Source organism: Nematostella vectensis, chromosome 3, assembly GCF_932526225.1.
Source record: "Nematostella vectensis chromosome 3, jaNemVect1.1, whole genome shotgun sequence".
In the NCBI taxonomy this organism is placed as follows: domain Eukaryota; kingdom Metazoa; phylum Cnidaria; class Anthozoa; order Actiniaria; family Edwardsiidae; genus Nematostella; species Nematostella vectensis.
The window spans coordinates 5814441-5827711 of NC_064036.1; the positions used below are offsets into that span (position 1 = coordinate 5814441).

Here is a 13271-nt window from a genome sequence, read left to right on the forward strand (position 1 = left end):
CGCAAAGCGTCTTTGATAAAAGTCCCTGAGAAACGAGCAAAAAAGCAAGCACCGCAACCCAAAAAAACATGCACGACTGGAACCTCCAAACCGCTCACCATTCACTTTAATGGTCCGCCCATAAATATGTATCGGTTGATTGTGCATGTTGTTTCCATGACAGCAAAGCTGTCTATCTTCAAAGCGAGGCTTTTTCAATTTCTCTGTGCAGATTGGTGTGACTAAAGTGAGGCCGATTACTGGAATACCAACATGGCAACGTTTAGTGTCATGGTAAACTGAACCAAACAACAGTAGTGAAAATGTTTTATATAGTTCATAAAATCCGCCAGGCTTTTAACGGCCAAGTACACTTAAGGACGGCCAGGTACACCCGATGACGGCCAGGTACATCTAAGGACGGCACCTAACGACGGTTAGGTACACCTAAGGACGGCCAAGGACACCTAAGGAAGGCCATGGACACTTAAGGACGGCCAAGTGTACCTAAGGACAGTCAGGTACACCTAAGGACATCTAAGGACGGCTTAGGACACCTAAGGACGGCCAGATACACCTGAGGATGGCTAGGTACACCTAAGGACGGCAAGGGTTCTCTTAGGACGGCAAAGGACACCTAAGGGCGGCCATGAACACCTTAGGACATCTAAGGAAGGCTAGGTACACCTAAGGACGGCCAAGGACACCTAAGGACGGCCATGAACACCTTAGGGCACCTAAGGACGGCCAAGGACACCTAAGGACGGCTAGGTGCACCTAAGGACGGCCAAGGACGCACAAGGCCACTTAAGGACATCTAAGGAAGGCTAGGTACACCTAAAGACGGCCAAGGACACCAAAGGACGGCTAGATACACTTAAGGACGGCTAGGTACACCTAAGAACGGCTAGGTACACCTAAGGACGGTCAAGGACACTTAAGGACGGCCAGATACACCTAAGCACGGCCAAGGACACCTAAGGACGGCCAAGAACACCTAAGGACGGCTAGGTACACATAAGGACGACTAGATACACCTAAGGACGGCCAAGGACACCTAAGGTCGGCCAATAACACCTAAGGACAGTCAGGCACACCGCCAGGCTTTTAACGGCCAAGTACACTTAAGGACGGCCAGGTACACACGATGACTGCCAGGTACATCTAAGGACGGCACCTAAGGACGGTCAGGTACACCTAAGGACGGCCAAGGACACCTAAGGAAGGCCATGGACACTTAAGGACGGCCAAGTATACCTAAGGACAGTCAGGTACAACTAAGGACATCTAAGGACGGCTAGTGTACCTAAGGACAGTCAGGTACACCTAAGGACATCTAAGGACGGCTTAGGACACCTAAGGACGGCCAGATACACCTAAGGATGGCAAGGTACACCTAAGGACGGCAAGGGTTCTCTTAGGACGGCGAAGGACACCTAAGGACGGCCAGATACACCTAAGGATGGCTAGGTACACCTAAGGACGGCAAGGGTTCTCTTAGGACGGCAAAGGACACCTATGGACGGCCATGAACACCTTAGGACACCTAAGGACGGCCAAGGACACCTAAGGATGGCTAGGTACACCTAAGGAAGGTCAAGGACGCCTAAGGACACTTAAGGACATCTAAGGAAGGCTAGGTACACCTAAGGACGGCCATGTACATCTAAGGACGGCTAGGTACACATAAGGACGACTAGGTACACATAAGGACGACTAGGTACACCTCAGGACGGCCAAGGACACCTAAGGGCGGCAAGGTACACCTAAGGACGGCAAGGTACACCTAAGGACGGCCAAGAACACCTAAGGACGGCTAGGTACACATAAGGACGACTAGGTACACCTCAGGACGGTCAAGGACACTTAAGGACGTGCAAGGACACCTAAGGACGGCCAATGACACCTAAGGTCGGCCAATAACACCTAAGGACATTCAGGCACACCTAAGAACGGCAAGGTAAGTCTAAGGACGACGAGGTACATCTAAGGAGGGCCAAGGACACCCAAGGACACCTAAGGACGGCTAGGTACACCTAAGGACGGTCAAGGACACTTAAGGACGGCCAATGACACCTGAGGACGGCCAAGGACATCTAAGGACGGCTAGGTACAACTAAGGCCGACCAGGTACACCTGAGGACGGCCAAGGACACCTAAGGACGGCCAGGTACATCTAAGGACGGCAAGGTACACCTAAGGACGGCCTAGGACACCTAAGGACGGCAAGGTACACCTAAGGACGGCCAAGAACACCTAAGGACGGCTACGTACACATAAGGACGACTAGGTACACCTCAAGACGGTCAAGAACACCTAAGGACGGCCAAGGACACCCAAGGACGGCCAAGGACATCTAAGGACGGCTAGGTACACTTAATGACGGTGAAGGACACCTAAGGACGGCCAAGGACACCCAAGGACGGCCAAGGAGATCTAAGGACGGCTAGGTAAAACTAAATCCGGCCAGGTACACCTAAGGACGGCCAGGTATATCTAAGGACGGCTAGGTACACATAAGGACGACTAGGTACACCTCAGGACGGCGAAGGACACCTAAGGACGGCAAGGTACACCTAAGGACGGCCAAGATTACCTAAGGTCGGCCAATAACACCTAAGGACAGTCAGGCACACCGCCAGGCTTTTAACGGCCAAGTACACTTAAGGACGGCCAGGTACACCCGATGACTGCCAGGTACAACTAAGGACGGCACCTAAGGACGGTCAGGTACACCTAAGGACGGCCAAGGACACCTAAGGAAGGTCATGGACACTTAAGGACGGCCAAGTATACCTAAGGACAGTCAGGTACACCTAAGGACATCTAAGGACGGCTTAGGACACCTAAGGACGGCCAGATACACCTAAGGATGGCAAGGTACACCTAAGGACGGCAAGGGTTCTCTTAGGACGGCAAAGGACACCTAAGGACGGCCATGAACACCTAAGGACACCTAAGGAAGGCTAGGTACACCTAAGGACGGCCAAGGACACCTATGGACGGCCATGAACACCTTAGGACACCTAAGGACGGCCAAGGACACCTAAGGACGGCTAGGTACACCTAAGGAAGGCCAAGGACGCCCAAGGACGCCCAAGGACACTTAAGGACATCTAAGGAAGGCTAGGTACACCTAAGGACGGCCAAGGACACCAAAGGACGGCTAGGTACACTTAAGGACGGCTAGGTACACCTAAGGACGGCTAGGTACACCTAAGGACGGTCAAGGTACACATAAGGACGACTAGGTACACCTCAGGACGGTCAAGGACACTTAAGGACGGCCAAGGACACCTAAGGACGGCCAAGGACACCTAAGGTCGGCCAATAACACCTAAGGACAGTCAGGCACACCTAAGGACGGCAAGTTACGTCAAAGGACGGCGAGGTACATCTAAGGAGGGCCAAGGACACCCAAGGACGGCCAAGGACACCTAAGGACGGCCAAGGACATTTAAGGACGGCTAGGTACAACTAAGTCCGGCCAGGTACACCTAAGGACGGCCATGTACATCTAAGGACGGCTAGGTACACATAAGGACGACTAGGTACACCTCAGGACGGCCAAGGACACCTAAGGACGGCAAGGTACACCTAAAGACGGCAAAGAACACCTAAGGACGGCTAGGTACACATAAGGACGACTAGGTACACCTCAAGACGGTCAAGGACACTTAAGGACGGCCAAGGACACCTAAGGACGGCCAAGGACATCTAAGGACGGCTAGGTACAACTAAGGCCGACCAGGTACACCTGAGGACGGCCAAGGACACCTAAGGACGGCCAGGTACATCTAAGGACGGCCAAGAACACCTAAGGAGGGCTAGGTACACATAAGGACGACTAGGTACACCTCAGGACGGTCAAGAACACCTAAGGACGGCCAAGGACACCCAAGGACGGCCAAGGACATCTAAGGACTGCCAAGGACATCTAAGGACGGCTAGGTACACTTAATGACGGTGAAGGACACCTAAGGACGGCCAAGGACACCCAAGGACGGCCAAGGAGATCTAAGGACGGCTAGGTAAAACTAAATCCGGCCAGGTACACCTAAGGACGGCCAGGTACATCTAAGGACGGCTAGGTACACATAAGGACGACTAGGTACACCTCAGGACGGCCAAGGACACCTAAGGACGGCAAGGTACACCTAAGGACGGCCTAGGACACCTAAGGACGCCAAGGTACACCTAAGGACGGCCAAGAACACCTAAGGAGGGCTAGGTACACATAAGGACGACTAGGTACACCTCAGGACGGTCAAGAACACCTAAGGACGGCCAAGGACACCCAAGGACGGCCAAGGACATCTAAGGACTGCCAAGGACATCTAAGGACGGCTAGGTACACTTAATGACGGTGAAGGACACCTAAGGACGGCCAAGGACACCCAAGGACGGCCAAGGAGATCTAAGGACGGCTAGGTAAAACTAAATCCGGCCAGGTACACCTAAGGACGGCCAGGTACATCTAAGGACGGCTAGGTACACATAAGGACGACTAGGTACACCTCAGGACGGCCAAGGACACCTAAGGACGGCAAGGTACACCTAAGGACGGCCAAGAACACCTAAGGACGGCTAGGTACACATAAGGACGACTAGGTACACCTCAAGACGGTCAAGGACACTTAAGGACGGCCAAGGAAAAACTGAGGACGGCCAAGGACACCTAAGGTCGGCCAATAACACCTGAGGACAGTCAGGCACACCTAAGGACGGCAAGGTACGTCTAAGGACGGCGAGGTACATCTAAGGAGGGCCAAGGACACCTAAGGACGGCTAGGTACACCCAAGGACGGTCAAGGACACCAAAGGACGGCCAAGGAAACGTAAGCACGGCCAAGGACATCTGAGGACGGCTAGGTACAACTAAAGCCGACCAGGTACACCTGAGGACGGCCAAGGACACCTAAGGACGGCCAGGTACATCTAAGGACGGCAAGCTACACCTAAGGACGGCCTACTACACCCAAAGACGGCAAGGTACACCTAAGGACGGCCAAGAACACCTAAGGACGGCCAGGTACACCTAAGGATGGCCACGGACACCTAAGAACGGCCAAGGACACCTAAGGACGGCCAAGGACACCTAAGGACGGCCAGGTACACCTAAGGACGGCTAGGTACACCTAAGGACGGCCAAGGACAACTAAGGACGGACAAGGACACCTGAGGACGGCTAGGTACACCTAAGGACGGCTGAGGACACTTAGGGATGGCCAAGGACGCTTAAGGACAGCTAGGTACACCTAAGGACACCTAAGAACGGCTAGGTACACTTAATGACGGTCAAGTACACCTAAGGACGGCCAAGGACACCCAAGGGCGGCCAAGGACATCTAAGGACGGCTAGGTACAACTAAATCCGGCCAGGTACACCTAATAACGGCCGAGGACACCTAAGGACGGCCAGGTAAATCTAAGGACGGCTAGGTACACCTCAGGACGGTCAAGGAAACCACGGTCAAGGACACCTAAGGACGGCCAAGGACACCTAATGACGGCCAAGGACGTCTAAGGACGGCTAGGCACAACTAAATCCGGCCAGGTACACCTAAGGACGTCCAAGGACACCTAAGGACGGCCAGGTACATCTAAGGACGGCAAGGTACACCTAAGGACGGCCAAGGACACCTAAGGACGGCAAGGTACACCTAAGGACGGCCAAGAACACCTAAGGACGGCTAGGTACACATAAGGACGACTAGGTACACCTCAGGACGGCAAGGTACACCTAAGGACGGCCAAGAACACCTAAGGACGGCTAGGTACACATAAGGACGACTAGGTACACCTCAGGACGGTCAAGGACACCTAAGGATGGCCAAGGACACCCAAGGACGGCCAAGGATATCTAAGGACTGCCAAGGACATCTAAGGACGGCTAGGTACACTTAATGACGGTCAAGTACACCTAAGGACGGCCAAGGACACCCAAGGGCGGCCAATTACATCTAACGACGGCTAGGTACAACTAAATCCGGCCAGGTACACCTAAGGACGGCCAAGGACACCTAAGGACGGCCAGGTAAATGGAAGGACGGCAAGGTACACCTAAGGACGGCCAAGGACAACTAAGGACGGCAAGGTACACCTAAGGACGGCCAAGAAGACCCAAGGACGCCTAGGTACACACAAGGACGACTAGGTACACCTCAGGACGGTCAAGGACACTTAAGGACGGCCAAGGACACCTAAGAACAGTCAGGCACACCTAAGGACGGCAAGGTACGTGTAAGGACGGCGAGGTGCATCTAAGGAGGGCCAAGGACACCCAAGGACACCTTAGGACGGCTAGGTACGTCTAAGGACGGCTAAGGACTTCTAAGGACGGCCAGGTACATCTAAGGACGGCCAAGGACATTTAAGGACGGCAAGGTACACCTAAGGACGGCTAGGTACACCTAAGGACGGCAAGGTACACCTAGGACTACCAAGGACACCTAAGGACGGCTAGGTAGACCTAAGGACGGTAAGGACACCTAAGGACGGCCAGGTACATCTAAGAATCTAACCCATTGACTCCTGGCTATTTTTGAGCTGAATTTACAAAAAACAGACTGAAAACAGATACCTCCACCCTATTTTGAGTTTTATACAGCCCGTCTAAGTCAAACAGAGCTGCACCTAGTCAGCAGTATCCAAGCTTTCCAACAGGGCTTTGCGGTCCTCACTTTTAATCCCTCTTCGTTGTGCTGAAGCTAGCACAAGTTGATGGTTGCTTGTATTTTTCATCAAAAAAACAGCTATGAGCATATTAGGAGAGTGTCTCAGGACATCATGAAGTCTTTTGGGGCATAATTGAGTGCCTTGCTTATGGATATTTGCAAGCAAAGGTGGATTCATGATGATTTTTTTCTTGTTTGGCTTTGCCTGGATGAGAAAATAATTTTCTAATGAATCACCACAGCTCTCCTAAATGCTGTCTTTTCTAAAACCAAATTGATTCCAAAATTGTTTACACTGCTATTCTGGGTCTGTATGACCTGGAATTGATTTGTTTGGCTTCGGGGTGAAAAGACTTCTGACTTTGGGGAGAGGAGTGTTGACTGGCCCTCCCCTCGTGAATTTTTCCCTGGATCTCCCAGAATGCTTTGCAATCCGTAAAGGCATCTTCATGGTTTTACAAGCCTTCAAGGAGCGGACATTGTGTTTTGAGGCCATGGAAATGAACCTGGAGGATCAGAATAAATGTATCTATTTGTGTCTTGAGCTGTGTTTGCTGATCTCTCTCCCTTGTGTGGTATTTTGAGCGTTTTATTGAGAGGGGGGATTCTGCTTTTCTTTCCTTGTTCGATTTGAAATCTGTCAAAGAACCTGTGCTATTATTTGGCTTAAGAGTAGTTGCCAACACCTTGGTTGGATGCATATCTTCAAGACCATTTATCCCTTAGACTGATGCCTGAGTATCTTCATCTTGTTGTGTTTATTTTGCATTTATGAATTTTTGGGGTTGTGGGTACTTCCCAAAGTTGGTACAGGCCGGTTGAGGGGTCAATGTACCGATCTTGAACACACTTCACCGATCATATGTGAAGTACCTACCGTCTGCCTGTGGTGTGCCGCTGACTAACTGCAGGCACCAAAACCAGATGTTGTATATAACACACGAGGACTGGAGAATGTGGAAACACTCATATTTTACAGCATTTTTGATGCTTGATGTAATCCAACGATAACACAGTTGTTTGGATTAGTGCAAGTACTATCGTATACATGGATTCTAAAACTGAAAGGAGGATTCTAGCCGTGAAGAGGAAAGCTAGACCCGGTAAGAATTGTTTGACAAAATACAGCCGAAACACAGCGATTCACTGTTAAGTTAGTTACTAAAACATATAGTTAGGTAACTTGTGTTTAGTATCATTTTCTTTCCAAAAAATCTTGCCAGTTCCATAGGAACTGGATATTTATTTTATTGACTTTAATGTTAATAAATAGGTTTGAAGGGTACTTGGACTTATTACTTGATACTTACTTATATAAAGAATGGATTTATAATCTTAATTTTCGTTGTCACATGATTCTATTAATTTAGATTGATCAACGAATTGAGTATAGTACCAAGTAAGTAAACGGGAACAAAAGTTTACATGTACACACATGCATGTGTTTGGAATATCTCTAGCTCGGCGGGTGTCTACAAAACGAAGACCTTAAACCTAATACCTAAAACCTGTGACCCCAAAAGCTACGACCCCCCAAAAATTTCAGTTATTATTTAGTCTACCTTGTTTCCCATATGGCTATACAGCACGAAAGTTTCATATGGAATCAGTGATCCTAATGAGGTAATCCAGCGAATTTTGTGGTGCTTTTCACGGAGGAAGTATCCTCATGTGCACGCCAATGAACTATTTTTAATCGTCGTTTATTTCTCCAATTAAAAATTGTAGCTGCACACATTTTTCTGACACGCTCCTTTGCCCGAAAAATTATCCCAAAAACTCTCCCGGTAACCTAACAGACCAGGCAATTACCGGTTATTTAAAAAAGTTTTCAAACTCCCTGGCGAGGAAGAGTGTTTATCAAAACAAAGCTTTTGCATAGCGCGCCGATACGGGTTCCCGACAAGTAAATTATAATTTCCAAAGTTTATGAATAGATTGGCTAAATATGTATTGAAATCATAGCTTTGTCAATGTCTGTAGACAACTTGCACCCCAACAATTGCTTTGGCATCGACATTTTTCGAAAGAAAGACAAAGAACAAGTAAATAAAGTCTCATTTTGTAGAAAAACAAATAATTTCGCAAAGCTGTTTATATTTTTAGGCGCACAGTGGAATGATTTTCTCTGTGATGAAAACTTTCTACAACTCGACACAACTAGAACATGGAGCAATTAAGATTTTGGAAGAAACACCTGAAAATGTTTACCGGGTGACATTCCGGTTTCTGAGTTTATCGGTGTTTTAAGAAACGACCACCTGGAAACACAAGTAGTTCCCTTTTTTTTTAATAAGCTTATTATCTCATAAGGATCACTGATTCCACATGAAACTTCCACGCTGTGTAGCCCTTTTGGGAAACAAGGTAGGCTAAACAATAACGGCAAAATTTTGGAGGTCATTGCTTTTGGGGTCACAGGTATTAGGTTTTAGGTCTTTTTTAAGTCCGTTTTGTAGACACCCCTAGCTCGGCATATAACAAGACAACTGCTCACTTTGATTCATACTGTAGACTAACTTTATTCTTTAATTCAGATAATTATATAGTATACACCTTTGACCTTATATGGCATAACAATCACTTGTTACGTAATTATTTACATACATAATCAATTACACCACCAATCAATTACATCCTATAAAATGCTAATACACTACAATGTGCATGTCTTTGCAAATGGATAGAAAATAGATATGTATTTATCTTTTTGATGACACAACTCTTTTTTTTTACAGAGCTGAAGGATGAGAATGCTTGGACAAAGATGAACTGTTTGAAAAACTTTGATGCAAGTTTGACCAGTGTAAATGATAACATTGATCGCATTGATTGTAACAAGATCTCACGATCAGAGTTTGTTGAACGATATGAGAGACCACGAAAACCAGTTGTTCTAACTCATGCTATTGACCATTGGCAAGCCTCAAGAAAATGGACTCTTGAGAGACTGGCAAGGAAATTTAGACATCAGAAATTTAAAGTTGGTGAGGATGATGATGGCTATGCTGTCAAGATGAAAATGAAATATTATTCAGAATATATACAGCATAATAAAGACGACAGCCCACTGTATATATTTGATAGCTCATTTGGAGAGGTGAGAGATATACTTTACGTCATCCATTAAAATACAACACTCTAATAAGTTACATTATCAGTACTAAGGGAGGTGGCTCTTTAAATTAAGTTGGCTGTTTAATGGGGATTCACCTGCCTCTTTTACTTTCTGAGATAGGGGGTTGAACCTCCCTGGTTTCCCCTTTTTCGAATACCCAATGAGAGTGTGCATCTTACTTGGGGGGGGGGGGGGGGCTGAGTGCTACATTTGGCAGAACGTCAAATGTGTAGTGCCTGTGCTTCTCTTCACTGGGTCCAGGTTCGATTTCTTGTTGTGAGTTAAGTTAGTTAGTTCTCACCTTTACTCAGATGGTCCATGATCTCTATTTTTTCTTCCTTCAGAAAAAAAATAGCAACAAAATTTTCCAATCCTTAGCTGTGTTCCATGGTCAGACATAATTTGTTGCACTGTACATATGTTAAGAGGATGATTAGGTAGACAATTTTATTTATTGTTTATTTACACTTAATGTGGCACAGTGAGAAACATATTGCTGTTGTATGTTGGCAGAATATTACAGAAAATGTGTATTAAGAACACATTTTTATTATTTTCCATGTTCACAGCACCCAGTCAAGAAAAAGCTTCTGGAGGAATATGAGGTGCCACGTTTTTTTGCAGATGACCTATTTCGATATGCTGGTGAAAAAAGGAGGCCTCCATATAGGTATGCACACAAGTTAATTTTGAAAAACACAAGCATGATATAAAATACTAGGGTTGAATAAGCTATTTTGTTGTATTAGGTGGTTTGTGATGGGCCCAGCACGGTCAGGGACTGGCATCCATATTGACCCCTTAGGTACAAGTGCCTGGAATAGTGTGGTTAGTGGACACAAGCGCTGGGCCATGTTCCCAACTTTTGTGCCTCAAGAAATGCTGAAAGTACCGTCCAGCGAAGGAGGGAAGCAACGAGACGAAGCTATCACCTGGTTTACTCATGTCTACCCCAAAACCCAGCTGTCTTCTTGGCCAGAAGAATATAAACCTGTAGGTATTCATAGGTATTCATTAGTCTTGTTGTTTCCATTGAGGTTCAGGGAGAGGACATGCTCCTCCCTGCTCCCAACAATATTTAAATACATGCCTGACTTAATCATGTTGTTTCTTTTCAGGTTGAAGTCCTGCAGGGCCCTGGTGAAACTGTGTTTGTTCCTGGTGGATGGTGGCATGTTGTGGTAAACCTTGACGCTGCCATTGCTGTCACACAAAACTTCTCCTCTCCGGTCAATTTCCCTATTGTTTGGCACAAGACTGTAAGGTTAGCTATGCAAAGTCTTTACAGTCTACACAGAACTGCCTTTTAATTATTATAGCCAATCTCAATAACCTATGCTATATAAAGGTTAACATATTTTCAGCAAATGTATTTTCCTTACAAAAATCAATCAAGTTTTTTTTACAATTGATGCTTGACTATAGGTTTTATGTCCAGTAGCATGTGTACTTTTATGTGTTGACTTAAACTATTGTTAATGATTTATAGAGGGAGGCCAAAGCTGTCCAAGAAGTGGCTAAAAAGGTTAAAGGTAAGCTTAGCAAAAGTCAAAGTTATAGACAATTTAAACAAATATTATACTGTATCTTACAAGGGCTCCAGCCAGATCTGCCATCCATCATCATTTTGGATACTACAATATCCTATTTAATTGTCTTTAGAAACAGCGCCCAGAAATCTACAAGATGGCACAGCAGGTTAACTTAGACGAGCCAACAGGTGTTGCATCAGACTCCTCATCATCAGGCTCCTCATCCTCATCCTCGTCATCATCTTGTGAGGGTGATTCCTCTAGTGTGGATTCATCAGACAATGAGGATACTGGATGCAAGGAGAAGGAGAACACTCTTGAGCGAGGCCAGACTCACCATAGAAAAAGGTATCTCTATTGGTAGTGGGCAGCCAAGAGAAATTAATAGACAGTAGCATTTCTATTGCTTTCAAAATAAAGTTTGTGAGGCGAAGAATAGGGTGGGTATAAAAAAATTAGAGGGTGTAGGGAAATGAAGGGAAATTCTATAGCTACAACAAAACAAACATTGAGCAATTATTGTTCAGGGCAGTTGCATTATTTATTTATTTGCTATGGGTAGGAGGAGCATTTTGATTTTTTAAATACTTTATTCACTTATTTTATACACCCTATTCATTTTATACTTATCGAAGCACAGAAAAAATGTAAAAAATCTCCGTTTTTTTTTCATAGGCAAAGGAACGACCCACCATCCTCCAGTAAACGGAGAAGCACTAGCCGATCTCCCAAGCGATGCAGATGACAATGGGATGTTTAGTAATACTGTTAAAATGCTAGTTAATGACAAGTTTCCTGTATTACATAGGAAGTCTTACATAGCATAAACACCTTTTTGCCATCATTCTAATATATTTTTGTACTCACTCGAGAGGAAATTAATGTACAAAGAAAGCAAGGAAAAAATGTATTATGTAGATGATAGTAATTTGCAAGCGTGTACCCAGGATTGGCTGAGAGGGGTTCACACTACTTTTTAATTATATGGAAAAGGATATTATTTGAAGATTCCTTAAAGAATGTCGATCAACCACTTTTTTGTTTTTGTTATCATTGAAAATACACAGGTTTATTTGCAAAGAAACTTCAAAATAACAATCTAAGAATTAAGTCTGATACATTATTGACAATATTTGATTGAAAATATCATGGTTAGTCGCTTGGATTAGCAGATGGAAATGGATTCTCTGTGTGACTCGGCATTGAGCAGGAGCATAAAATGGTGGCATGATTGGCCTTCTTTAATAAGAAATGACCCATTTTTAGGCTTCCAAGGAGGGGTGTCTGTGCATCCCCCTGTCTACACGCCTGTTTCTTTAGTAGAAATCTCACACTCCAGGCTAATGGGTCTCCATCACACCTTAGCCATGCTGGTCACTTCATGCTAGGTAGTGCTTAAGCTGCAGTAATGGGCTAAAAAACCTAGCAAGTCCAGAACAGAGAAGACTAAGCTTATAGCTTAGTCTTCATCTAATTATTATAGTCACAATTATTTTGTGATAGTTTATGTTGTGAGTCCCATATTATTAAAAAAAAAATGAAATTGTTCATGTGCATTCTTTTGACTTTGATAGTTCTTCATTTGATTCTCCCTTTTAAAAGCAGATTTATTAATTATTTCCCTGGTTGTTATAACCTGAGTAGTCTCTGACATTGTTCTCTCAAGCACATTGCGTGACAGAGGCCAACTGTGTAGGGGAATCCCTTAGATTATCTTGAGCTAGTTGTGGACAGAAAAAAATTGATTGACTAGCAGAACGTGTACTTTGAAAGTACCATGTAACCGGTGCAATAATCTTATGTCATCACCCTGGATAAACCATACAATTATTTGCAATAAGCAGTTACTTAAAAACACTCTTACAATATGTAGTACTCATAATTTATAAGCAATAATAGGTTAATAGTTTTAATCATACTCGCGAAAGTTTTACAAAGGCCTAAAACAAGAATGCGGAGTAGAAA

General features: G+C 45.5%; 1 protein-coding gene across 1 annotated transcript; it reads left to right on the forward strand.

Annotated features, from left to right (window-relative positions):
* The first annotated feature begins 7549 nt into the window (after positions 1-7549).
* Positions 7550-12854, forward strand: LOC5512745 (bifunctional arginine demethylase and lysyl-hydroxylase JMJD6). Its single transcript, XM_001633036.3, has 8 exons — positions 7550-7759; positions 9395-9756; positions 10344-10444; positions 10524-10767; positions 10893-11038; positions 11264-11306; positions 11437-11654; positions 11982-12854. The coding sequence occupies exons 1-8, from the start codon at positions 7705-7707 to the stop codon at positions 12049-12051; spliced, it is 1239 nt and encodes a 412-aa protein (XP_001633086.2). The 5' UTR covers positions 7550-7704; the 3' UTR covers positions 12052-12854.
* The last annotated feature ends 417 nt before the right edge of the window (positions 12855-13271 follow it).

Coding starts and splice junctions, on each gene's coding strand:
- LOC5512745 (XM_001633036.3), top strand. CDS start 7,705: ATGGATTCTAAAACTGAAAGGAGGATTCTAGCCGTGAAGAGGAAAGCT. Junction 10,768..10,892: donor GGCCAGAAGAATATAAACCT/GTAGGTATTCAT, acceptor GTTTCTTTTCAG/GTTGAAGTCCTGCAGGGCCC. Junction 11,655..11,981: donor CAGACTCACCATAGAAAAAG/GTATCTCTATTG, acceptor TTTTTTTCATAG/GCAAAGGAACGACCCACCAT.